Source organism: Prorops nasuta, unplaced genomic scaffold (assembly GCF_024137725.1).
Source record: "Prorops nasuta isolate Cenicafe-Biocafe unplaced genomic scaffold, Cenicafe_Pnas_1.2 PNAS00051, whole genome shotgun sequence".
NCBI lineage: Eukaryota > Metazoa > Arthropoda > Insecta > Hymenoptera > Bethylidae > Prorops > Prorops nasuta.
Window position 1 is genome coordinate 544,430 of NW_027116848.1, and position 22,146 is coordinate 566,575.

Sequence of the window (22,146 nt, forward strand, 5' to 3'; positions counted from 1 at the left end):
CTGATTTTCTCCGAAAGGGAAAATCAGGACCTATTGTTTGTCCTTGTCTTATTTTCTTTCTCGAGCTTCGTCCGGCGCGAGTAGCCGTTCCGCATTCGGCGGTGCGACAATTCCCCAAATCGGGAGGGACGTATTAGTCCGACCCGCGAGTCTTTTCATTCTTTATTTCGAGATTCTTCCGGGGTCGGTTTTGGAAAAGGGGTAAGTCGGTGTAGCAGACCGCGAATCGCGTAGGGACTTTCCTTGGTATTCCCAGAATACACCTTAAGACGGGGTGTAGCCCCTCGTCAGAGGAGAGCTGTGTCGAACTTCCTCGAAGTCCCCCCGGACGCGTACCTACGCGAGTCCCACTGCCCTAGCCACCCCCCATATTATTTTCAGGGTATCACACGAAGTGTCTTGGTCCACACCTCGAGATAACCTCAAGCCGGTCAGCCGCGGAGGGTCATATGTACGGATCGCGCAAGCTGGCGCCCAACCCCCCCCCCCCCCCGTAAACTATTTTTGTGACGGGATCTCAGTTTTGTTACCGGATATGTCAGATTGATGACAAAATTATAACATTAGCTTTATCATCATAATAAGCCTGAGGGAATACCCTATTGTAATTATATCACGTTTGCAGATCCGTACCAAAATAAAATAAGCTGTATCTCTTTTGCCTCAGAAACTAGTCGTTTACTTATTTTATTACCCGGCCAATAACTCCCTCCGTGTGCCTTGTGCGTCGGTTCTGGTCACTGCCTATCCCCTGGCAAACCAAGGCCCATAAGTAATACTTTTCGCTTTCAGGTAATAACCTTAGTGAGAACACTTAATTGGCCAGGCCGCGAAATACGACGTTACAAATGGCGCCCAACGTGGGGCCTGCCAAGACGCTTAGGGGATAAATTATTACAATTGAATTAATTAATTTCGTTATTTATGTTGAACCCTTATTATAGTATTAACTATTATTGAGATATTATATTTCAGTCAATAATAAGTTATTTGTAGGAAACTTCGAGTCAAGCGTCGGTTGTGTGGTGAGAGGACGCGAGGTCGCGGACCAAAACAACGTTGTTTACGTTCGCGCGCTTGAGCTCGCTGCTTCGCCGTGTTTTGATACGCATTATAGAAAGTCGAAATATTACACGGGAATATTACACAGTACTAGGAAAAATAATTTCCAAGTACTGGCAGCGGTGCTCAACGCGCACAATTAATACAGCGGTTCTCAGCGCCGACGGGCTCGAGGATATTTCCCGCATGAAATTTTCTGTGTGTGTAGTTAGAGTTTTCATTAGTTAATACTTTCTTTCTTAAAAAGAAAAAAAAAAATATATGATGTTGCCCTGATATTTTCACATGCATATGTTCATACATAGGACCTTCCCTTTTGATTACGACAAAGTAAATTAAATAATTGCTTTCAATTTTTGGCCATTAATTGCCATAATAGTTAATTGCCCATTTAATGGATTATTGCCAAGGTTTTGTTGCTTATAGTTCGCACACCCTTGGTTAATTACCATAGATTCCAATAAAAGATTGCGATAATACAATTAAGGGGTAACCCTTGAGAGGAAAACCCTCAATTGAATATTAATTAAAGGATCCAATCCTGTGCGCAATTGTTGGCGCTTCAAGAGCAATCTCAATCTATGAAAAATCGTTATTGGAATTACATATTTTTTTTTGTGTTGTTATTATTCAGTATTAATTGTTGATCGAATTGGTATAATTGAGGGATGACCCTATATAGGAAGCCCTGTAATTAATACCAAAAGCAGAAAACGAAAAAAAAAAAAAAAAAAAAAAATTTCGAGATCTGTTACTTGACGGCTGGCGAGAAGAAATCCGCATCTTAGATAAAGTTTACGGATTTGAAGGTCGGCCGTGTGTATCTTTCTTGTGACCGATTAGTCCAAGAAAGGTCACCTAAAATCAACTACTTCATTTTTACCTTTCTTTTCATATATATAATACCAGACAATTTTTGGTCATTCACCACTGAGGAAACCTCAAGTTGGCGACTTAGAAATTCTTGGTCGATTGTAACCCCCTTATTGTAGGATAAATAAATAAATATCCCCATTATTATTTTTATATATTATATATCATATTTATGATTATTTCTTTCTTTTGGCGTAAATACCGCCTAATTATTGAAGGTTACACTTGTTTTTACCCTTTTCAGCTTCATTATTTAAGTGAGTACACTGTTTAGGTTAAACGTACTATTTGCGATTAGGCTTGCATAGTCAAGTAAATACACCTTTAATCAGCTAACCCCAACCTAGACATACGTTGTCGGCCAGCTTTCTCCATCCTCTCCTGAACACCGGAAATCATAAAATGGGTTCGTCTGGAAGAAGCAGTGGAAGTCGAGATAAGCGTGCGCAGAAGAGACAAAATAGTAAACGCACTGAACAGGTCATTAGAGAGGAGGTGATGACACTACCATTTGGCGACCTGGTTAGAACCTTACAAGAAGAAGGCCTAAACACTAACTCCGGGCTCAACCAACTACAGGATCGACTAATTAGATATCTGAAACGTAAGGAACTTGGCCCCACTGCAGCCCGTTGGGACCCGAACAGAGATGAAGCTGGAGCTGAAGGATTCACCCCTTCCCAAGTCAATATGCCTGACAGAAATTCAGTGGAAGAAACTAACCCACTTACGCCAGCCGAACTTACAACGATCACCGTAGCAGCTGGAGGAGTGTCGACGGTTGTAGTAACCTCTACCGTGACTACTATGGCGTCCATAAACACCACCGTGCAAACAGTTAGCTGCTCACAAGGATCGATTCCTTCCGAAGTCCAACGATTCTCGCCAATATTGCCTTACACGGCCAGCACATATATTCCTGGACTAAATACTCTGCCTCACGTAACCTCGGCACCAGGCTGGAGACTGGACCCACTTCCACCCTTAGGATCAAGAGGACTATCCCCCCTTGAAGACAGGGGAAATCACCTAGCGAGTTCACTAAACTCAATGACTCATGGCCAAGAAAGGTGCTTTGCAGCAACATCCACGGTGCGAAGAAGAAATACCCGATTGTCACCGGAAGAAGAAGAAGCTGCGCGGATTCAAAAGATCGCCAAAGCTACCTTAGAAGAATTCAAACGCCTATCCATGGAATCCCATGCTGCGGCCGGAGGAATACACATAGGTGACTCAGCCAGCAATTGGCCACCACTCCAAAATAACCTGGGAGAAACCGGTCATCGCAGCCTTAGAGCCAGAAACCCTCGAGATCCTGAAATACAGCAAGAAGCTAGGCATTTACCTCCGGTCGAGAGACCTGTTCCAAACCAGCCGGCGTTGCGTCTGGTAGAAACACCCCCTCAACCAGAGTCAGGTGGGAGGGAGTCGTCTGGAAGACGTAAAATATCTGCCCATCATCAAGGCTCACAAGATAGGAATCGCCCTAGGATAATCAACCGACGCGCAGCTAGCTCGGAAGATGATTCCTCAGAAGACACGGAAAGCCCCTCGGACAGCTCTGATGACACACAAGCCAGCGATCGTCGACATCGGCACCGCCCAGGAAGAATAGTCCGGGGAAATCGAGCAGTAGACGCACTACATAAATGGAAGATCTCTTACGTGAACGAAAGAAAGGAAAGTGCGTATTCGTTTTTAGAACGATTAGACAGATGCTGCCAAGGATCAGGGATAGCCCACAGCGATTTGCTCAAAGCATTGCCTGTTGTACTATCGGGGGAAGCTGAAAAATGGTACCGATTGGAAGGTCAACATTGTCGAACATGGGAAAGATTCGAGAAAAAGTTCAAACAACGATTCGCATCCAAGGAATCCAGAAAGCGAATTAAGGAACAAGCTTACTCCCGCCTTCAAGGAGATCAAGAAGGAATCCAAGAATTTGTGGAAAATATGGAGACAATATTCTCCTACTTAGACCCACCTCTTAAGGACAAGAAACGTTTGTCCATCATATATGACAACCTATTGCCATCGTATACCAGGCATTTCCTTAAGAGTGAAATCACTTCTAGTCGGAGGCTAGTTAGAATTGGTCAAGAATTGGAACAACAATGGGCGAAAATTAAAAATCGCCGAAGCACCACCAATCAGACCGGAACGGTACCGGTTCCTAGTGCAGTCTATGCCCGGCCGCCCAAAACCACCAGTAAGTGTGCCCCGCTAGAGGATGAGGAAGTCACAGACACGAAATCCCAGTCTGAACAGAAACGGCCTAAACAACAGGCGAAGAAAACTAAATCTAAGAGTTCCACAGACACATCATCACAAAGTGATTCCGCTTTAGCGAGCATAGGAGAAGCAAAGACTCTTAAGAAGAAATCGGGAGGATTTGGGAAAGGACCCAAGAATAAGGGAACCCCTACTGCCAACACCACACCAGTCGTTTCACAGGGGATGCCACAATACATGTTGATACCTCCGCTACCACCAGGAGCTACAAGCTGGCGCCTAGTCCCAAACCTAGCCACCACCACCAATACGCCAACAGCCGATACGACACCTAGTATTCGCCACACTCGCGAAAATAGCCCGTGCCACAACTGCCAACAATTAGGCCACTGGGCTCCTGAATGTCCTCTTCCCCGAAGACCGAGGATATCTGCTTCAAACATGCCGCCAACCGTCAACAACTACAACGATCTGCCGGGAAACGCCAGTGGAGGCGAGCGAATGGGGCCAGCGCTGCCTCAAGCAAACCACCAAGGCCCAACACTTTAAGGAAACTCCCATTGGATCTAGAAAACGACCAAAACAAAGCTGAAGATCGCAAACAAGTGCAAACCAACAGGACTACTCTCACGAATAAACAGGATATCCCTTCCGAGGGAATTCGCCTTAACAAATTTTTAGAAGATGAAAAGAGGAGTTTATCATTTGAAGCTGCCTCAGAGGGAAGAGCCGAAGATTCGTGTCTGGAACAACGATCATCCAAATTGAAGAAGGACTCGTACAATTTACCAGCACGATATCAGGAGAGGAAAGGAGATAACGGCGATCCCCCTATTAGTAGAGAAGCAGCTAGTTTTAATAATAATTTTATTTCTTTTGCAAGCACTAGCGTGTCTCTGAGGCCGGTCCCTCCAAACTTAATGGGTGACTTAGTAGCACCTCCCGATTTCCGCGGTTATTTGCAAGTAAGAATTGGGGAAATAGTTTGTCTTGGACTGGTAGATACTGGAGCTGAGCGAAGTTATATTAATGCTCGGATAACTTCAGGGATTCCCTCAGATAGTCACCTAGCACCGTTAAATTGCGTACAGGTAGGCGATGGCCAAATTTGCGCCATCTCCACGGACATAATCTTCCGAATACAAGTAGGTAATAAATCCGCGGACTTTCCCTTTAGTGTAATCCCTACCCTTGCCCTAGATTGTATTTTAGGAATGGATTTCCTCAAACGCTTCGATGTAACCATCAATAATTAAGAAAATGTATGGAGTACGAATGATGTGAGCCGGATTCCACTTATAACGCGAGGATCCAAAGGGAACAACAGGGAAAGAATAGCTGTAATAGCCACCGTGTTACCGATTCGGAAAGATATCCGTAAACCAAGCGTCGAGGACGAAAGGCCTTACTTATGGGTCACTATAGGTCCCGAAAAGTTTAGGGCTCTTTTAGACACTGGCGCAGCACGCACATATATCGGTAGTAGTATTATTCATTTAGTTAAAGATTTTTTGGATTTTTCCAAAGCAGGTAAATTACGTTTAGGTGATGGGAGCCAATGTGCAACGGCAGGAGATGCGCTTTTGGAATTTTCTATTGAAGGCGAAAAACGAATCCTATCCGTTCGGGCTGCCTCCACCCTAGACTATAACTGCGTTTTAGGTATAGATTTCGTAAAAGCTTTTGGAATTATAATTAACTTACGCCAAGGAATTTGGAAGACCGAAGGAGGAAATTGGCACACCTTCCCGAAGAGCCTAATCAAAGCCACAGCGAGGAATACTACTGATTGTGCAGCCCTTGTTGAATTGGATAGAACACAGGAGATTATTCTGGAGGAATTCAAGAAGAAACACGCCAAACCAGTATCCGACAAACCAGGAATAACGCCCTTGGTAAAACACCGGATTGATGTCCAGGGAAATACACCTATTAGGCAACGCTCTAGGAGAATATCCCCTAAAATCTATGAAATAGCACATGCCGAAGTGGATAAAATGCTAGCCAGTGAAATCATCGAGCGATCCTCTAGCTCATGGGCCAGTTGTCCAGTGATTGTCCCTAAACCCAACGGGAAGTATCGCTTTTGTATTGACTATCGAGAGGTTAACTCTGTTACGAAGAAGGATGCTTACCCACTTCCTCACATCGAGGCCATTTTGGACAAGTTACGATTGGCCAAGTACATCTCCACACTGGACCTAAGTCAAGCATACTTTCAGGTCGCCTTGGAAGAGTTCAGTAAAGAAATCACTGCATTTATCGTACCAGGGAAAGGCCTATTTCACTTTACCAGAATGCCATACGGGTTGACCAACGCACCCGCTACATTCCAACGACTCATAGATCGTCTAATCGGTCCAGAATTAGAACCTAACGTGTTCGCTTATCTTGATGACATCATCATCGTCACTACTACCTTCAAGGACCATCTGACCTGGCTAGAGCGAGTCATTAAAATCATCGAAAAGGCTAAACTAGAAATCAACTGGGAGAAGAGTCAATTATGCTGTGCGGAAGTTCGCTTCCTAGGATATTTGGTAAATCAAGGCGGTCTAATACCGGATCCGGACAAAGTGAGGCCCATACTAGATTACCCTCCACCTACTTCGTTAAAACAGTTGCGTAGGTTTCTTGGAATGATAGGGTGGTATGCAAAATTCCTGCCGCATTTATCCGAAGAGAAGATACCCTTAGTCAAACTACTGAAGAAAAATGTATCTTGGCACTGGAAGGAAGACCAACAACGAGCTTTTGACAACATGAAGCAATCCCTATGTACAGCCCCCGTTCTAGCCCGACCAGACTTTTCAAACCATTTCTATCTACAAACCGATGCCAGTGATTACGCCATAGGCGCAGTACTTGTCCAGAAGATCGACGAGGAAGAACATCCAATTGTCTTCATTAATCGCGTCTTAACTTCAGCAGAGTGTAAATACACCGTAACAGAGAAGGAATGCATGGCAGTTGTTTGGGCTATTAAAAAGCTTAGGCCATACCTGGAGGGATATCCCTTTACAGTGGTAACCGATCATAGCAGTCTTAGGTGGCTACATCATCTAAAAGATCCCACAGGACGCCTAGCTAGATGGGCTCTAGCTTTACAAACCTACGATTATACCGTAGTTCATCGAAAAGGAGCTATGCACCATGTTCCAGATGCCCTTTCAAGAGCATTCGAAAATGATCACTCTGTGCCGAATGAAGACGAGTTCGCCGCAATCAATGAAACTCAAGACAAATGGTACCAACAACGAACCACCCAGATAAAACAATCTCCCAAATCATTTCCCACCTGGAAGATAGAAAATGACCGCATGTATTGCCATAAACCAACAAAGAGGCATGAAACCTTAGGAAGTGACCTGAACGCCTGGAAACTGGTATTGCCCCGCGAAGAAAGACCCAAGGTCATTGCTGCAGCACACGAAGAACCTTCCGCTGGACACCTGGGTACTACGAAGACCATTCACCGTCTGAATCTCCATTATTATTGGCCAGGACTGCATGAAGATGTAAGCAAATTTGTTCGAGCCTGCAATGTTTGCCAACGGACCAAAGTCAGCCAAGCTCCACCACCAGGACTGATGACACCACGAGTAGCAGAGGGCCCTTGGACAGTAGTATCAGTAGACATCATGGGACCACTACCCCCTAGCAAATCTCAGAACCGTTATATCGTAGTTTTCCTAGAAAACTTCACTCGATGGGTTGAGATCAAAGCGTTGCGTAAAGCCCGAGCTCAAACGATACTCTCTGCGTTTGAAGATTTGATTATCTACCGATGGGGAGCACCCAGAGTACTACTTTCAGACAATGGTACCGAATTCGCCAACCAACATGTGCGAAAATTTACTGACCGGCATGGTATCCGCCATTTTATGATAGCTCCATATCACCCCCAAGCTAACCCTGTCGAACGGGTAAATCGTGTAGTAAAGGGTATGATCACAGCGTTCTTAGGGCAAGACCATCGCGAGTGGGATACCCATTTAGCCGAATACCGCTTTGCCATCAATAGCTCCTTCCATGCGTCTGCTGGCGTAACTCCGGCCTTTCTAAATTTTGGAAGAGAAATCGAATGTGTTAGGGACCCGCAAGCTCGCGAAACAAATCCAGGGGATATACAACTAACTGAGACAACCGCATGGGCAGAGCGATTACAGCGTATGCGACACCTTCATGATATTGTAAAGCGACAAATGGAAAAGGCAAGTGTACGCCAAGCTGCTTACTATAATAAAGGTAGAAGAGACCTGACGTTCAAATCCGGAGACCTCGTTTGGAGACGAAGCCATACGCTATCCTCTGCAACAGATAACTTTGCAGCTAAATTAGCTCCAAGATTTTCAGGGCCATATGCAATTGCTCGCGTAATTTCTCCAGTAATTTATGAACTGATCGACCCAGACTCACGTCGTAGCCCTCAAGTGCATATCTCGGATCTGAAACCTTTCGTGGCGGTCTATCCAGAGATTCAGGACGATTCGAATGAATTGCACACTGAAGCGCCAATGATTAATACCTCGACAAGGGAACACCCTGAGCGAAAAGCTACTAAGCCTTCAGAAGAAGTGGCCTCACCTCCACAACCTTCCAGTCCACCCAAACTTCCTCGCAGGAGGGATGATTTACGAAAAACGTGGTCCGGACGTCTCCGGGCACGTTCATAGAAGATTTAGCATTTTTTTTTCTTTATTATCTTTATTCCACTTTATAGGGAGTCAGAAGTATGTATGTGAGAATATCATTGTGTAACATATTACATTTAATTAATTCCCCCTTTTAAGTAATTAGTTGTTACTCCGTCTTTTATCGTAATATATGTCTTTCCATCCCGTAGTATTAGTAAAAGTTTTTTTTTCTATTATTATTATGAAGTCGCACCAGCCTCTAGGGCGGTTGTCCTACGTTCATCGGGGTAGAACCCTCTTCCTTTCACGTAGTGGTCCTCCTAATAGCGGGAACTACCGGGTGGGATACTGTCTTAGCTCTTCCCAGTGTAGTTTTCTGTTAACCCCAACCTGACGTAGGGGATCAATTACGACGATGAGAGTATTCCTCTGATACGTCAACAATCTTTCTTATCGTTTTTTTTTCTCCTCATTCTCTCACCAGTTGGCCAAGTATTGCCGCTAAACATAGGTTTGGAAGGATCCTGTACACCCATCTCCTGCCTCCAGCAAACAATGAGTGGGAAAGAAGGAGAGGAAGATCCCAGCCAGGGAGCTTTACTGGTACGCCCTGCCGACTTCCTAAAAGGGGAATCCCTGGCTCATAGGATGAGCTGGGCTAACTGGAGGGCCCCTACAGAGGACCCCGAGGATGACGGCGCCTCCTATTACACGGCTCGAGACCAGGAGTCTCCTGAGTCGTCGGACGGCACCTCCTGGGACTACGAATCCTATTGGGACGAGGAAGATACGGAAATTGGAGACTGGGCCCCGGAGCTAGCCAGCCTTACCTCCCGACCAAGAGCGGAAAGGTCCGAACCCATTATCATGGGCCCAGGAGAAGCCTCCTCCTCCTCCGGGGCTAGGGAACCCCCTTTGAGGCCGAAGCCCTTAGCGTCATGGTGGACGCGCGGGCCCTGCCCAAGAGACCGATGCTGGAAGTGTCGCCTTCCCGGCCACATTTGGCCTGATTGCACCGAGGATTCTTGGATCCAATTCTGCACGGGATGCGGTTGGGCATTCGAAACCGTGCAATCCTGCTTACGCTGTGCCCCAAAATATTGGGCCAACCGAGGCCTTCCCCAACCGCCGCGCCCCGCCGAGTTAAAATGGACTGACGAGTTGCCTACCCCTGGCCGTTGGGCTTTCGAGCGCATCCGCAGCCCAGCCGAAAAGGCGCAGCGGCGAGTTTGGTGGGCGGCCAATAAAGACCGGGTCCAGGCACCCCCACGGGCTGATGAAGCGGCATGTTCCCCCCCCCCCCCCCCCCGCTGTCGGCGGTACTAGGGCAAGGGAGGTGAAGCTGCGGTGCGCGCGCAACGCCTAGAGATTCCTATGGCCTCTTTCATTTTTTTTTCTTCTTTCCATTATTACTTTTTTTTTATAAGGCAATAGTCCTGAGGGTAATCCCTTTTGTTTCTAAAAATTGTTACTGATCACCCGTTGGTAAGGGTATGTTTTTTTTTGTATTCCGGGGCATTATCCCTTGCTTACTATACCATCTTTCAGACCGAGTATAGATGTTTTCCTGTCTGCCTCGGTAAAGCGTTTTTTTTTGTTTATTTCCGCTTACTCCTTCTCTTCTGTACAACAATAAAGTGTTCTTTTTATAGCCTGTGTTTTTTTTGTTGTGTGCGTCTGCTGGTCCCGCTCCCCAGCCCGCTGTTCCTTCTCCACCTGAGTTCCTTGTTAAAGGAACCTGGTTCCGTTTTAGGGAGGGGGAGTGTGACGAGGTACCACTCTGTCCCTTATATGCTCGTCCCTCGCGCTACCCACTGTCGCGGAAAAGGGGGAGGCGGCGCCATCTGCCTATTTCCGCAAGCGTTGATTTACCTCGCGGATCGAATAGCGGATCGATACGCGCATGCGCCGTTCGTCCCGTGTCGCGTGCCGGCCTAACCTGACGACACTCGTAATTTGGGGATCCTAACGCTAGGACGTGCTACACAGTTTTCCGGTCCTTTTTATCTTTTCGTCGTCGCCGAGACATTTGTTACGGTAAGGGCACTACCCTGTAGTCGATTGCCTGGAGGTGATAGTGAGCTATCAGTGCATGAATCGGGGGAAGCTGAAACAAGAGGCATTGCAGAAGACGTGGCCGTCAACTTGGTGGAGGAAGACAAGCACGAGAGCATGCACCCTTCCCAGCTATCGCTCCTGCCTGAGTAACGCTAGATCCCAGGTAAACCTGATTTTCTCCGAAAGGGAAAATCAGGACCTATTGTTTGTCCTTGTCTTATTTTCTTTCTCGAGCTTCGTCCGGCGCGAGTAGCCGTTCCGCATTCGGCGGTGCGACAATTCCCCAAATCGGGAGGGACGTATTAGTCCGACCCGCGAGTCTTTTCATTCTTTATTTCGAGATTCTTCCGGGGTCGGTTTTGGAAAAGGGGTAAGTCGGTGTAGCAGACCGCGAATCGCGTAGGGACTTTCCTTGGTATTCCCAGAATACACCTTAAGACGGGGTGTAGCCCCTCGTCAGAGGAGAGCTGTGTCGAACTTCCTCGAAGTCCCCCCGGACGCGTACCTACGCGAGTCCCACTGCCCTAGCCACCCCCCATATTATTTTCAGGGTATCACACGAAGTGTCTTGGTCCACACCTCGAGATAACCTCAAGCCGGTCAGCCGCGGAGGGTCATATGTACGGATCGCGCAAGCTGGCGCCCAACCCCCCCCCCCCCCCCCGTAAACTATTTTTGTGACGGGATCTCAGTTTTGTTACCGGATATGTCAGATTGATGACAAAATTATAACATTAGCTTTATCATCGTAATAAGCCTGAGGGAATACCCTATTGTAATTATATCACGTTTGCAGATCCGTACCAAAATAAAATAAGCTGTATCTCTTTTGCCTCAGAAACTAGTCGTTTACTTATTTTATTACCCGGCCAATAACTCCCTCCGTGTGCCTTGTGCGTCGGTTCTGGTCACTGCCTATCCCCTGGCAAACCAAGGCCCATAAGTAATACTTTTCGCTTTCAGGTAATAACCTTAGTGAGAACACTTAATTGGCCAGGCCGCGAAATACGACGTTACAACACATGTCCAATTGAACTTCCCCCTCCTTTAGTAGCCACTAAAATGGCCAGGCCGACCGGAAAAGCTTTGGCTAATAAATTGAATTACATACAAAAATTAAAAATCTTGTAAAAAGCAAAAATATATCATTTTTGGGGACTTTTGATATCGCTGATTACGAATATCCACTGAAGAATTAAAATTGTTTACATTCAAGATGGCTGACTAGTACATATCGTAATGTCTACTTGATGAATTTGAATGCTTCCCTTTAGAGTTACCCACAGTTAACGGCGAGGATGTCGAAAGTTTTTTAGCTCCATTTTTTTCTCATTTGTATATTTTTTTTGTAATTATTTGTAATTATAATTAAAATAAATTACTTTTCTAAAAGCTTCTTAGGATATTACTGATGATTTCTTAAGATCAATTCTGATGACAACTCGTATTCAGTGATATCAAAAACGAAATTTACTAGCATTTTACAAATTTTAATGATTCTATATTAACATTCCCAAATATTACAAAAGTGACCACTAAAGTGGCCACGTCGGCCCTGTAAAGATTAATAAATATTAATTCAGAAAATTTTATCGTATACAAATTTGAAGATATTGATAAAACATGACATTATTCGGAGACTGTTAAATTATATATTTCTTCGAATTATAAATTTGTTTAATTATTATTATCCAACTATAAAACTTTACTAATTTCATAGGTTATGTTAGCTTCAATATTTCTTTTAACATTATAAAACATTTCATTTAAAGCAAATGATATAAAATATTATAAATAGAAAATTTGCATACAAATTATAACTTTCGAACTTACAATAATGGACGTTTATTTTTAGGGATTAGATCCAGATCTCGGATCAGACTTACCGCAGTGTCGCAGCTTACGAAAAAAAAAATACTAGATCACCCTAGACTAATCCGGATCTAGTGAGGAGGCTTTCGCGAGAGTGAATCCGGATCCAGATTTAAGTAGAGTAATTAGGGCCTATTCAGGTGTGGAAATTTTAGCTGTCATTAGTGGCATTATTCTAATCAACAAAAGGTAAATATTAAATTTCCAATTTGTTTTGCTAAAGATAAAGAAAGAAGTATAATAATCATTAATAATTTTCACTTTTTATATAATATATTAATTATCTTACATAATTTCTCTTAATAACATATTATTTACAGATTAAACAATGGATTATATGAATTTATGGAATATTTTATTTGAAAATGATGAGGAGGAAGATGATGTATTATTATCCTCCTCCTCATTATTTTCAAATAAAATATTCCATAAATTCATATAATCCATTGTTTAATCTGTAAATAATATGTTATTAAGAGAAATTATGTAAGAAAATTAATATATTATATAAAAAGTGAAAATTATTAATGATTATTATACTTCTTTCTTTATCTTTAGCAAAACAAATTGGAAATTTAATATTTACCTTTTGTTGATTAGAATAATGCCACTAATGACAGCTAAAATTTCCACACCTGAATAGGCCCTAATTACTCTACTTAAATCTGGATCCGGATTCACTCTCGCGAAAGCCTCCTCACTAGATCCGGATTAGTCTAGGGTGATCTAGTATTTTTTTTTCGTAAGCTGCGACACTGCGGTAAGTTTGATCCGAGATCTGGATCTAATCCCTGAAAATAAACGTCCAATATGTGTATAGTATAAAAAAAGTATGTTATTAAACGCAATTAAGCAACTATCGAGTAAATAATAACCCGGTGTTTGTTTATAGGTACGTTTGCTTTTCTACATACACAGTAGTAGGAAATTGAGTCGTGTGTTGTTCAGCTCATACTCATGGAGGTACGACACGAAGGTACGAATTACTTGGAGAGAGTATAAGAGGTCCTATTTTAGGCGAGGGGGGTTATGCCACTAAAGTGAGGGTAAGGAAGGCTTGCTGCCATATAAATGCCGTGCTCTAAAATTCAGTACTTGCAGTACTGAGGACATCATTATATCTTTGTCAATAATTAAGCATTGAAAGAAGATAGAAGGATATTCCCAGTACTGGCAGTGAATTCTGGAACACGGCCAAGTATATAAAAATTATATACGGAGATAAATCGGTTTGAAAATTGGGACGCCCGAACTAGTTGTATAAGATACAGTAGTGCCTCGACGGCGGCATAGACATGTCATTATCTACTTGTGTATGTACTTGCCGTCGAGACACTACCGTGTCTCTTGATATAAATTAAACGAAAAATATGAAAGCTCATTAATTTATGGCTTATAAGGATTGATAATATTAATGTTTATTTTTTATATGAACTATTAACTATCAAACGTTAAAAGTTATATAATTCTTTCTATCAATCGATTTTTTATCAAATAAGCACTGAAAAAATTAATTTTGAATAAAAATAAAAAAGTTCTCGCTAACTTAACGGTCAATATTATTTTTTAGATATTTCAGAAACTATTAGCTATTAAATGTTTTTTTCGAACTATCAGACTATATCAATTATTGAAAATTAAAAATTTAGTAGTCGGTCGGCCAATTTCACGGAAGCTGTATACTCCGCTCCTGCTACGTAGTGTGAGGGGAGTGGGAAGCATTAACTGTAGTAGTTCGTTTATATCACTCTAAATTTATGAGTGCGTAAGAAAGAGAGAATTATACAGCATAGTCAGGCAGACTAAGCGTCGTAAGGCTTATTTCTATTTGTGCCATTGCCTATGGTTATCTCTATCGCTCAATAAAAATCATTCGTCCGTCCTTGTTGAAGACAGCTCGACGTCAATGGATACTATCTGAAGAAGATTTTCTAAGACGATACCATTGAAGACTGTGATTATTGCGGGAATTTTCAAATAATGCGCACCTCTCAATATCATACGTCAGTAGGAAAAATTATTGTCGCTTCCAACGTTTAGTGCAATTAAGTTTATAAATCTCGATTATATGATATTCTGTAATACACATATATAAGCATATGTTAATTTACTTTTAATTTTTTACATCAATAATTTATTACCGTTATACAAGAAATTCATTTAAATATAAGGATATATTATAACGTTATTCCCGTTAGTTGTGAGGAGCCATTCACTTTGCGAGCTTTCCATCATCTTCGCCCATCCCTACTTTTGGTAACAGGTCGCTAGTTGGTCAGTTGGGTGTCCAACAACCCTTTCTTATCATGAAAGCATCTCATGTCCATCAAACACATGCATCCTTACAGTCCTATGATGTAAGGTAAGGGTCCGGTCCCCTGTATTCTTGTACCCTAGATATTAAGTATAATTGATTTAGCAATAAGTATAATAGTTAGGAATCAGCTAATGTAAAAGAACGCGTTGAGTTGGCTGCTTCAACATCGGGACTTCCGGACAATCGGCGGAGCACGAAGCTCAAAACCATTGCTCAATGCTGACACCCGAAATTCCCGACCAGGTATATCAATACTCGGACGATCGACGATCCTACCTGGAAAGACACTACTCTAGAAATGTTGTAAGATCAAAGGAATATTGTACCATTTTCCCCTAAATATGCGTATTCATACAGACCGGACCGAACGTCCGGCCTTCAGTTATTCTGTGCATCTTACTGCCGCGAGTCGCATCCGAGAAATCACGTACCTGAACGGAGCAGTTAACTCAACGTCATTCTTTGCCCGGTCAACGGAATGCCGATAGATTAAGTCATAGATTAGTATTATTCATTTCGCACCAACGCGAACTCTTAATATAAGCAAACTTATAATTTATTAGTCAACTACTTCAAGACGACCATAAGCTAACCAACCGACTGCTATCTCTTATTCACTGACTACGCGTGTGAACTGTAACTAACCGTCTACCAACTGTAAGACTAACCCAAAATATACTTACTCGTCGCAAACTCAAGGCTCAAACGAGGGAACCCTTTCCTTTTATTTAAATACCACGAACCCCACTGTCATTGTCGTCCTTTTACCGCCCGAAGTGCGACAGTTTGATTGTATCGTTCGTACCGTCAAAGCAAATAGTCAGCGTCTCTCCTGACCTATCTATCATAGTAGGCTAGTTGGGTTGCGCTGCTTTGCCGACACAGCGCTTTACGTAACAGCGGTCATGCATTGAACGGTAGCGATAGTCTGCGTTGTTCAGTATGATAGGTCGTGGAGAGAGCGGAGGATTTCTTACAGGTAGTTCAAGCTTCGAAACAATAGACACACTCTCGTCACCCCATTCACTCATACACGTGAGGGGATATGAGGAGACCAGAATATTATCGGGATCTTTTCTATAGGGGACTGTCAGGGTGGTACATCCCCGCAATGCCCAAGCCTGCGGTGCCATACGCGTTGTCATGGATTTAGCAGTGGCACTCGGCATGCGGCAGAAGCCTACCATGTCTGCACAGGTCCCCTGTGCATCGATATCATACAGTGCGTGTGTTACGTAAGGAGCAAGCTCGCCTCACGCATACGGACACATTCATTGGTGAACCGGTGTGGTGTATGTCCGCCTTGCGCGATGACCCATGCCCGACTCACTCTCATATTTCCCCCTTCTCAAGGGACTAGAGAATTCGCCTTTCGTAGGAGTCCCTGTGCCCACTTCTCCTCGTTTCAAGCCACCAAATTACTTGGCACAGCCCTGCCTTGCTTGCTTGGTCTGCTTGAACTTTTGAATGGAACACCGGTCTTTTCATCCGGTCTTCTGACAGTCCAAAGGGATGTTCCTAGACGGTAACTTCCTGTCCACTCGGAAACTTATGCACCGAGTTGGTAATGTAGGGTTTGACATAACCAATACTAATCGTTAGCTTTTCTTTAATTTTTTTTCTTAAGTTACGATACCTTGATACGTAACGAGAGAACCTCGTTACAACACATGTCTTTATCTACTTTTGTATTCTTGCCGTCAACATTTCATAATTGGAATGTTCTATTTTACTATATTATTTACGGTAGACGATTTATGTACTTGCCGCGTTTTTTACAGACAAAGCTTGTTTTTTGTGGGATAAGTAATTACACAGGTAACAAGGTGCAAGCGAGATTTCTTCGCGCGGTGGTTATGTGGCGACAATGTGTACATATAGGGAGGAAATAAAGAGACGGATAGTGAGCCGCGCGCGCGCGCGCGCGAACTGAGACGGCCCGAAAATTTCCGACCGCTCATCCCGACTCACCTCCATTCTCCAACTGGTGGTTTTACCTAAAAAACATAAAATTCTCTTTTTATTTTAAAAAGTAACTTCTAACTGCATCGGTACTCTTTTTGCGCTATTTTGACCATACCCCTCTCTTTACCTTCGGGGGCTGAATAATTGAGGCCTAAAAGAAGTATTTTATCTAGTTTAATGATCACGGCTTCAAGGTCAAACCTGTCGCCTAATACATAATTATAGTGTTCGATATAGTCTCCGCTAACAGGTAGAAAAAGACTATTGAATGCAGACAATAGTATCTTTTGTTGTTTGAATATTTGATACCACAGAAGGTCAGTAAATAGTCAATGCTATAACACATACTTACATGTGTCATTGAATCGACATCGATTATTATTTTATGTAACTTTCCTACATTTCTAGTGTAAATTGAAAATCAAATAACATTGGGATGCTTAAAGAATCATTTTCCATTAACACTATTTTTAGTTACTAAAAACTAATTCATGATTCTTAAAGTACAAATTCTATGAACGCAAAAAATTCATATCACTAGATTCAAATGGAGCAATTTTATTTCGTTATCGTTGATTGAAATAAATCTTATCACAAAAAATTGATATATTGCTTGTGCAAGAATAGTTCATATGTATTTACTTGAATTTATGAAGAAAATTTTCATAATGGCTATAAAAAATAACAAAACTCTACATAAGACAATTCAGTTTCAACCTTTATGAAAAATTAACAGCGCTATGAATTATGTGGTTGAAAAAGTGCCCGACTAAGCATCCATTCGGAGGTTAAGGGGATGCATTGCGCGTCGAGAAAGTACTTCCAAATTCTCTTCTACAATTTAAAAAATTTGAATATATTCATAGGGACCAAATTGGCTCGTATTGATCTGCTTAACTAACGTAAAGGCTTATTTTTTAGATTAAAAAAAATTGTTTAATCGGATATTAATAATAATAGTTTATTTCCCATCAATAATTTCGAAAAAGGGAGCCTTTACGACGCACAGTGGGAAGAAAACGATATTTTTGGACAAAAATCTGCCTACAAACCAAATCTCAACCGATTTAAGTATTTTTTTTAAATTGCACGCGAATATATCTAGTTTTTGGTCTTACTGCAAAAAAATTAATAACTTTTACTATAGCCTGGAAATAGTTGCTTCAATCCTATAAAGATATAAATCGTGTACAGTACATGGATACATTTTTTTTTGTAAATTGAATCATTTATAATTTTTCTTAATTCTATTGGTATATGCATATGTGCGCACATGTTTTCATGTACTAATAGAATTATGAAAAAGTATAAATGATTCAATTTACAAAAAAAATGTATCCATGTACTCGACACGTTTTATATCTTTATAGGATTGAAGCAACTATTTCCAAGCTATAGTAAAAGTTATTAATTTTTTTGCAGTAATACCAAACACTAGATATATTCGCGTGCAATTTAAAAAAAAAATACTTAAATCGGTTGAGATTTGGTTGGTAGGCAGATTTTTGTCCAAAAATACCGTTTTCTTCCCACTGTGCGACGCTGCGCCAAACTTCAACGAGTAATTTAAGACCAACAAGAAGCAAATATTCCTATAAATGTAGAAGATTTTTTGGAAATACTATTGTAGCGCGACAATGGCAAATTTGCAAATTTTTCCTTATCATGCTACAATAGTATTTCCAAAAAATCTTCTACGTTTATGGGAATATTTGCTTTTTATTGGTCTTAAATCACTCGTTGAGGTTTGGTGCAGCGTCGTAAAGGCTCCCTTTTTCGAAATTATTGATGGGAAATAAAATATTATTATTAATATCCAATTTAAAATTTTTTTTTAAATCCAAAAAATAAGCCTTTACGTTAATTAAGCAGATCAAAACGAGCCAATTTGGTCCCTATGAATATATTCAAATTTTTAAAATTTTAGAAGATAATTTGGAAGTACTTTCTCGACGCGCAATGCATCCCCTTAACGGGTTGAAAATCTAATAACTTTGAAAATACAAACAGATTTTGTGCTTTCATTTCAACGATACTTTCCTACTATTTACAGTCATCAATTGGAAACTACACATTGGGATCATCCGAAAATGATAGAATTAATGTCCTCCCTGGCCGACCTCAACGAGGTACGCTTTTCCGCCTACAGAACAGCAATGAAGCTTCGCACTGTTCAGAAACGATTATGCTGTAAGTTTTTTGTATTCTTTTCATGCTATTAAAAATAAACTATTAGCATAGATCAATAATTAAATGTATATTAACACATTGCGATCGGGAAACGAGATTTCTTGTTTTTAAAAAAATTAGGTAGACATCGGGAAACGAGATTTCTCGTTTTTAAAAAAATTACGTTGACATCGGGAAACGAGATGTCTCGCTTTTAAAAAAAATACGTACGTCGTTTGTGCACTTTGCTGGTAATTTTTAAGCATTTATTTTAGTTCTATTTTTTACCATAATGGATAAGTTTGAGCAAAAATCGCCCGATGGCAATGTGTTAATTATAAGAAACAGTCAAGAAATGATTTATTAAAGATCATTGAGGGGGGAGTATAGTCAAATAAGACAAAAAAATCGATTTTTTTTTATTGTTTAATTACGTTCTTATAAATTCGGAGAATACCTTTTGAAAGTTGTGATAGCTAATTCAATTTAGAAAAATAATTACGAGGGAAAGAAGAGAGAGAGAGAAAGCGGAGTGTGGCGCACTAAATAGTTAGGGCAAAACAGTGCATGCCTGCAAAGTTCGCTAAGTTCCAAAGCTTTTCGTATTGTACATTTAAGAGTTTCGAAACTTCTTTAAGTAAATGCTATCCTAGAAAAATCGTTTCGTCAGAGGGGGTCAATATGTTTTGTTTTAGGTAAGCGTGTAAGAGAAGAAGGCAAACAAAAATTAGAATTCGAACAATATCAATAAACGAAAACTTTAAACGAGTTTTTTCTGAGGACTACGTTGTTCAAGGTAGCGGAAATAATTACTCCTCGAATATTCATCCGATTTATAGGTTTAAGGTTTTAATATAAAGCTAATCCTATACAAAACACATACTGTGCCTTTTAAAACAAAACGTCAAATACACAAGTGCATTCAAAGCATATACAACTTACAAAAATATCGGACTTAAAAAAAGGATGTGAACTTAATGTTATGGTCAAGTAATTTTAATTTGAGTAAAAAATAGTGTCATAATGATTATAAAAAAGTGATGCAGATTTTTTTAAAAAAGATTTTTTTAAAAAAGATTTTTTCAAAATTTAAATGATAACACTTATTAGTGAATAAACAACTTATAGTAATCTATACAAAAAAAGGTTTAAAAATACTTTAACTGACATTTTTGGATAGAAAATATTTGGAATATTGTTCCCAAAGTTAATTTCTCAACGAAAAGGGTACTTGCCGGGGGGGGGGGGGTGATCCGTGCCTTTTGTAATTATAATCACTTTAACGATGCTATAAAAATGTTATTCGTTTTACTTTATACTTTAACTATTCTATGTATTTCGTCAATGCATAAGTCTGGCACAAGTCGCATTTTGGTTCTAAATTTTGGCTTTGGACATAATATTCAAAATATTTTTTATTCAAATATGTAGATTTAAATATTTTTAAAAACCTTTTTTGCATAAATAATTAGAAGCTATATTATTCAATAATCATTTTTGTTATTTGAAGCTTGAGAAAATCTTTTTAAGAGGAATTCTGCATCACTTGTTTATAATGAGCGTAATACTATTTTTTGCTAAAATTAATACTTGCCAACAACATCGATATTTTACTCTTTTAAATAATTATTATATATTTTTAAGTTCAATATGTTTTAGTAAGGCATGTATTGTTACGCGGCGAAATTACCATGTAAAGTAAAATATTCTGTTTATAAAAGTTTTTGGGGACGACTAAATACTAATGCGCGAAAATCGGAATAGTTGGACGCCACGTCTACTTAGACCAGTTCTACATAACACCAGTATTAGACAAAGTTCTAACCTAAGAAAACAAAATCCACAATTGCTGAACTAGCTCGGATTTTAGCTGGAAAATGACTAGTGGCAGGGTTAGGAGAGATCGTTCAAGGGATTATAAAAGAGAACATGCACACCAAAAAGATAATCATAAAGAACGTGAACGCGAAAATACTAAAGAAAATGACGGGTTTTAATAAATTTACCAAAATGAAATAAGACATATTATACGATTTAAGCTCGAATATTAATTATAATATGGTCTAATTATAATGACGATTCGTATAATTCTGGCTCTCTACCCATATCGTTTATAACGACATTAACGGTAAAACTCTATACTATACTCTAATGTTCTCACAAGCTTCGAAACCGGAGAAGCTACTCAAATAGATGAGTTAATCGAGATGAGAACTTGATGTCCTGTGACACTCAATCTTGGCTCATTAACCTCCCCTATGGGTAATTACTCCCTGGAATGATTTCATTAAAGAAACATTAATATAATTCACGGGTAATATCTCCCCGGAAAAATTCAAAAAGGGACACGCATCAAGAGACACGGTAGTGTCTCGACGGCAAGTACATAAAAGTAGGTATAGACGTGTCTATACCGCCGTCGAGGCACTACTGTATCTTATACAGCAAGTTTGGCTGTCTCAATTTTTAAATAGATTTTTCTCCGTAAATGAAACACTGTCATGATTTCAGTAAAGCTTTTCTTGAAATGGCTTGGAACAAGCTTTTATTTGAGCCCATAAACATCAAAATTGGTTCACGCAATCCAGAGATCTCATAATCTGTTAGCTATATATATAACGAATTTAATTTCTTTCCGTCATCTTCTTCTCCAGCCAGAATGTATGTCTCGGGCTGAAGTTAATCGCTAAAGAAAATGACGTAATTTTTACAAACGCGACGTCTAAATAATCGATATAATCGATAACTAATATGGCGACTACTGTTAGCTGTCAATTGAATGTCGATTGAATTGTAAGGTTTACCGGTATAACCTTAATATTTTTATAAAAATGAGTTGGCTGTAATGATAGTGTAATAGTGTAATATAATCAAAACTACGGATAATTTAAGGGAGAAACATGAAGGAGCCAGCAAGATTATCAGATAAGTCACATTGTATTCAAAAATATGTATAAAATT

General features: G+C 40.7%; 1 protein-coding gene across 5 annotated transcripts in view; it reads left to right on the plus strand.

Moving 5' to 3' along the window:
- The window catches only part of LOC136784284 (dystrophin-like), a 384,172-nt gene that overhangs the window by 134,847 nt on the left and 227,179 nt on the right, over positions 1-22,146 (plus strand). For all 5 annotated transcript variants that reach the window (XM_066744866.1, XM_066744864.1, XM_066744863.1 and 2 more), the window contains exon 4: positions 19,070-19,206. In XM_066744866.1, the coding sequence (XP_066600963.1) occupies positions 19,070-19,206 (137 nt within the window). The remainder of the gene's footprint in view (positions 1-19,069; positions 19,207-22,146) is intronic.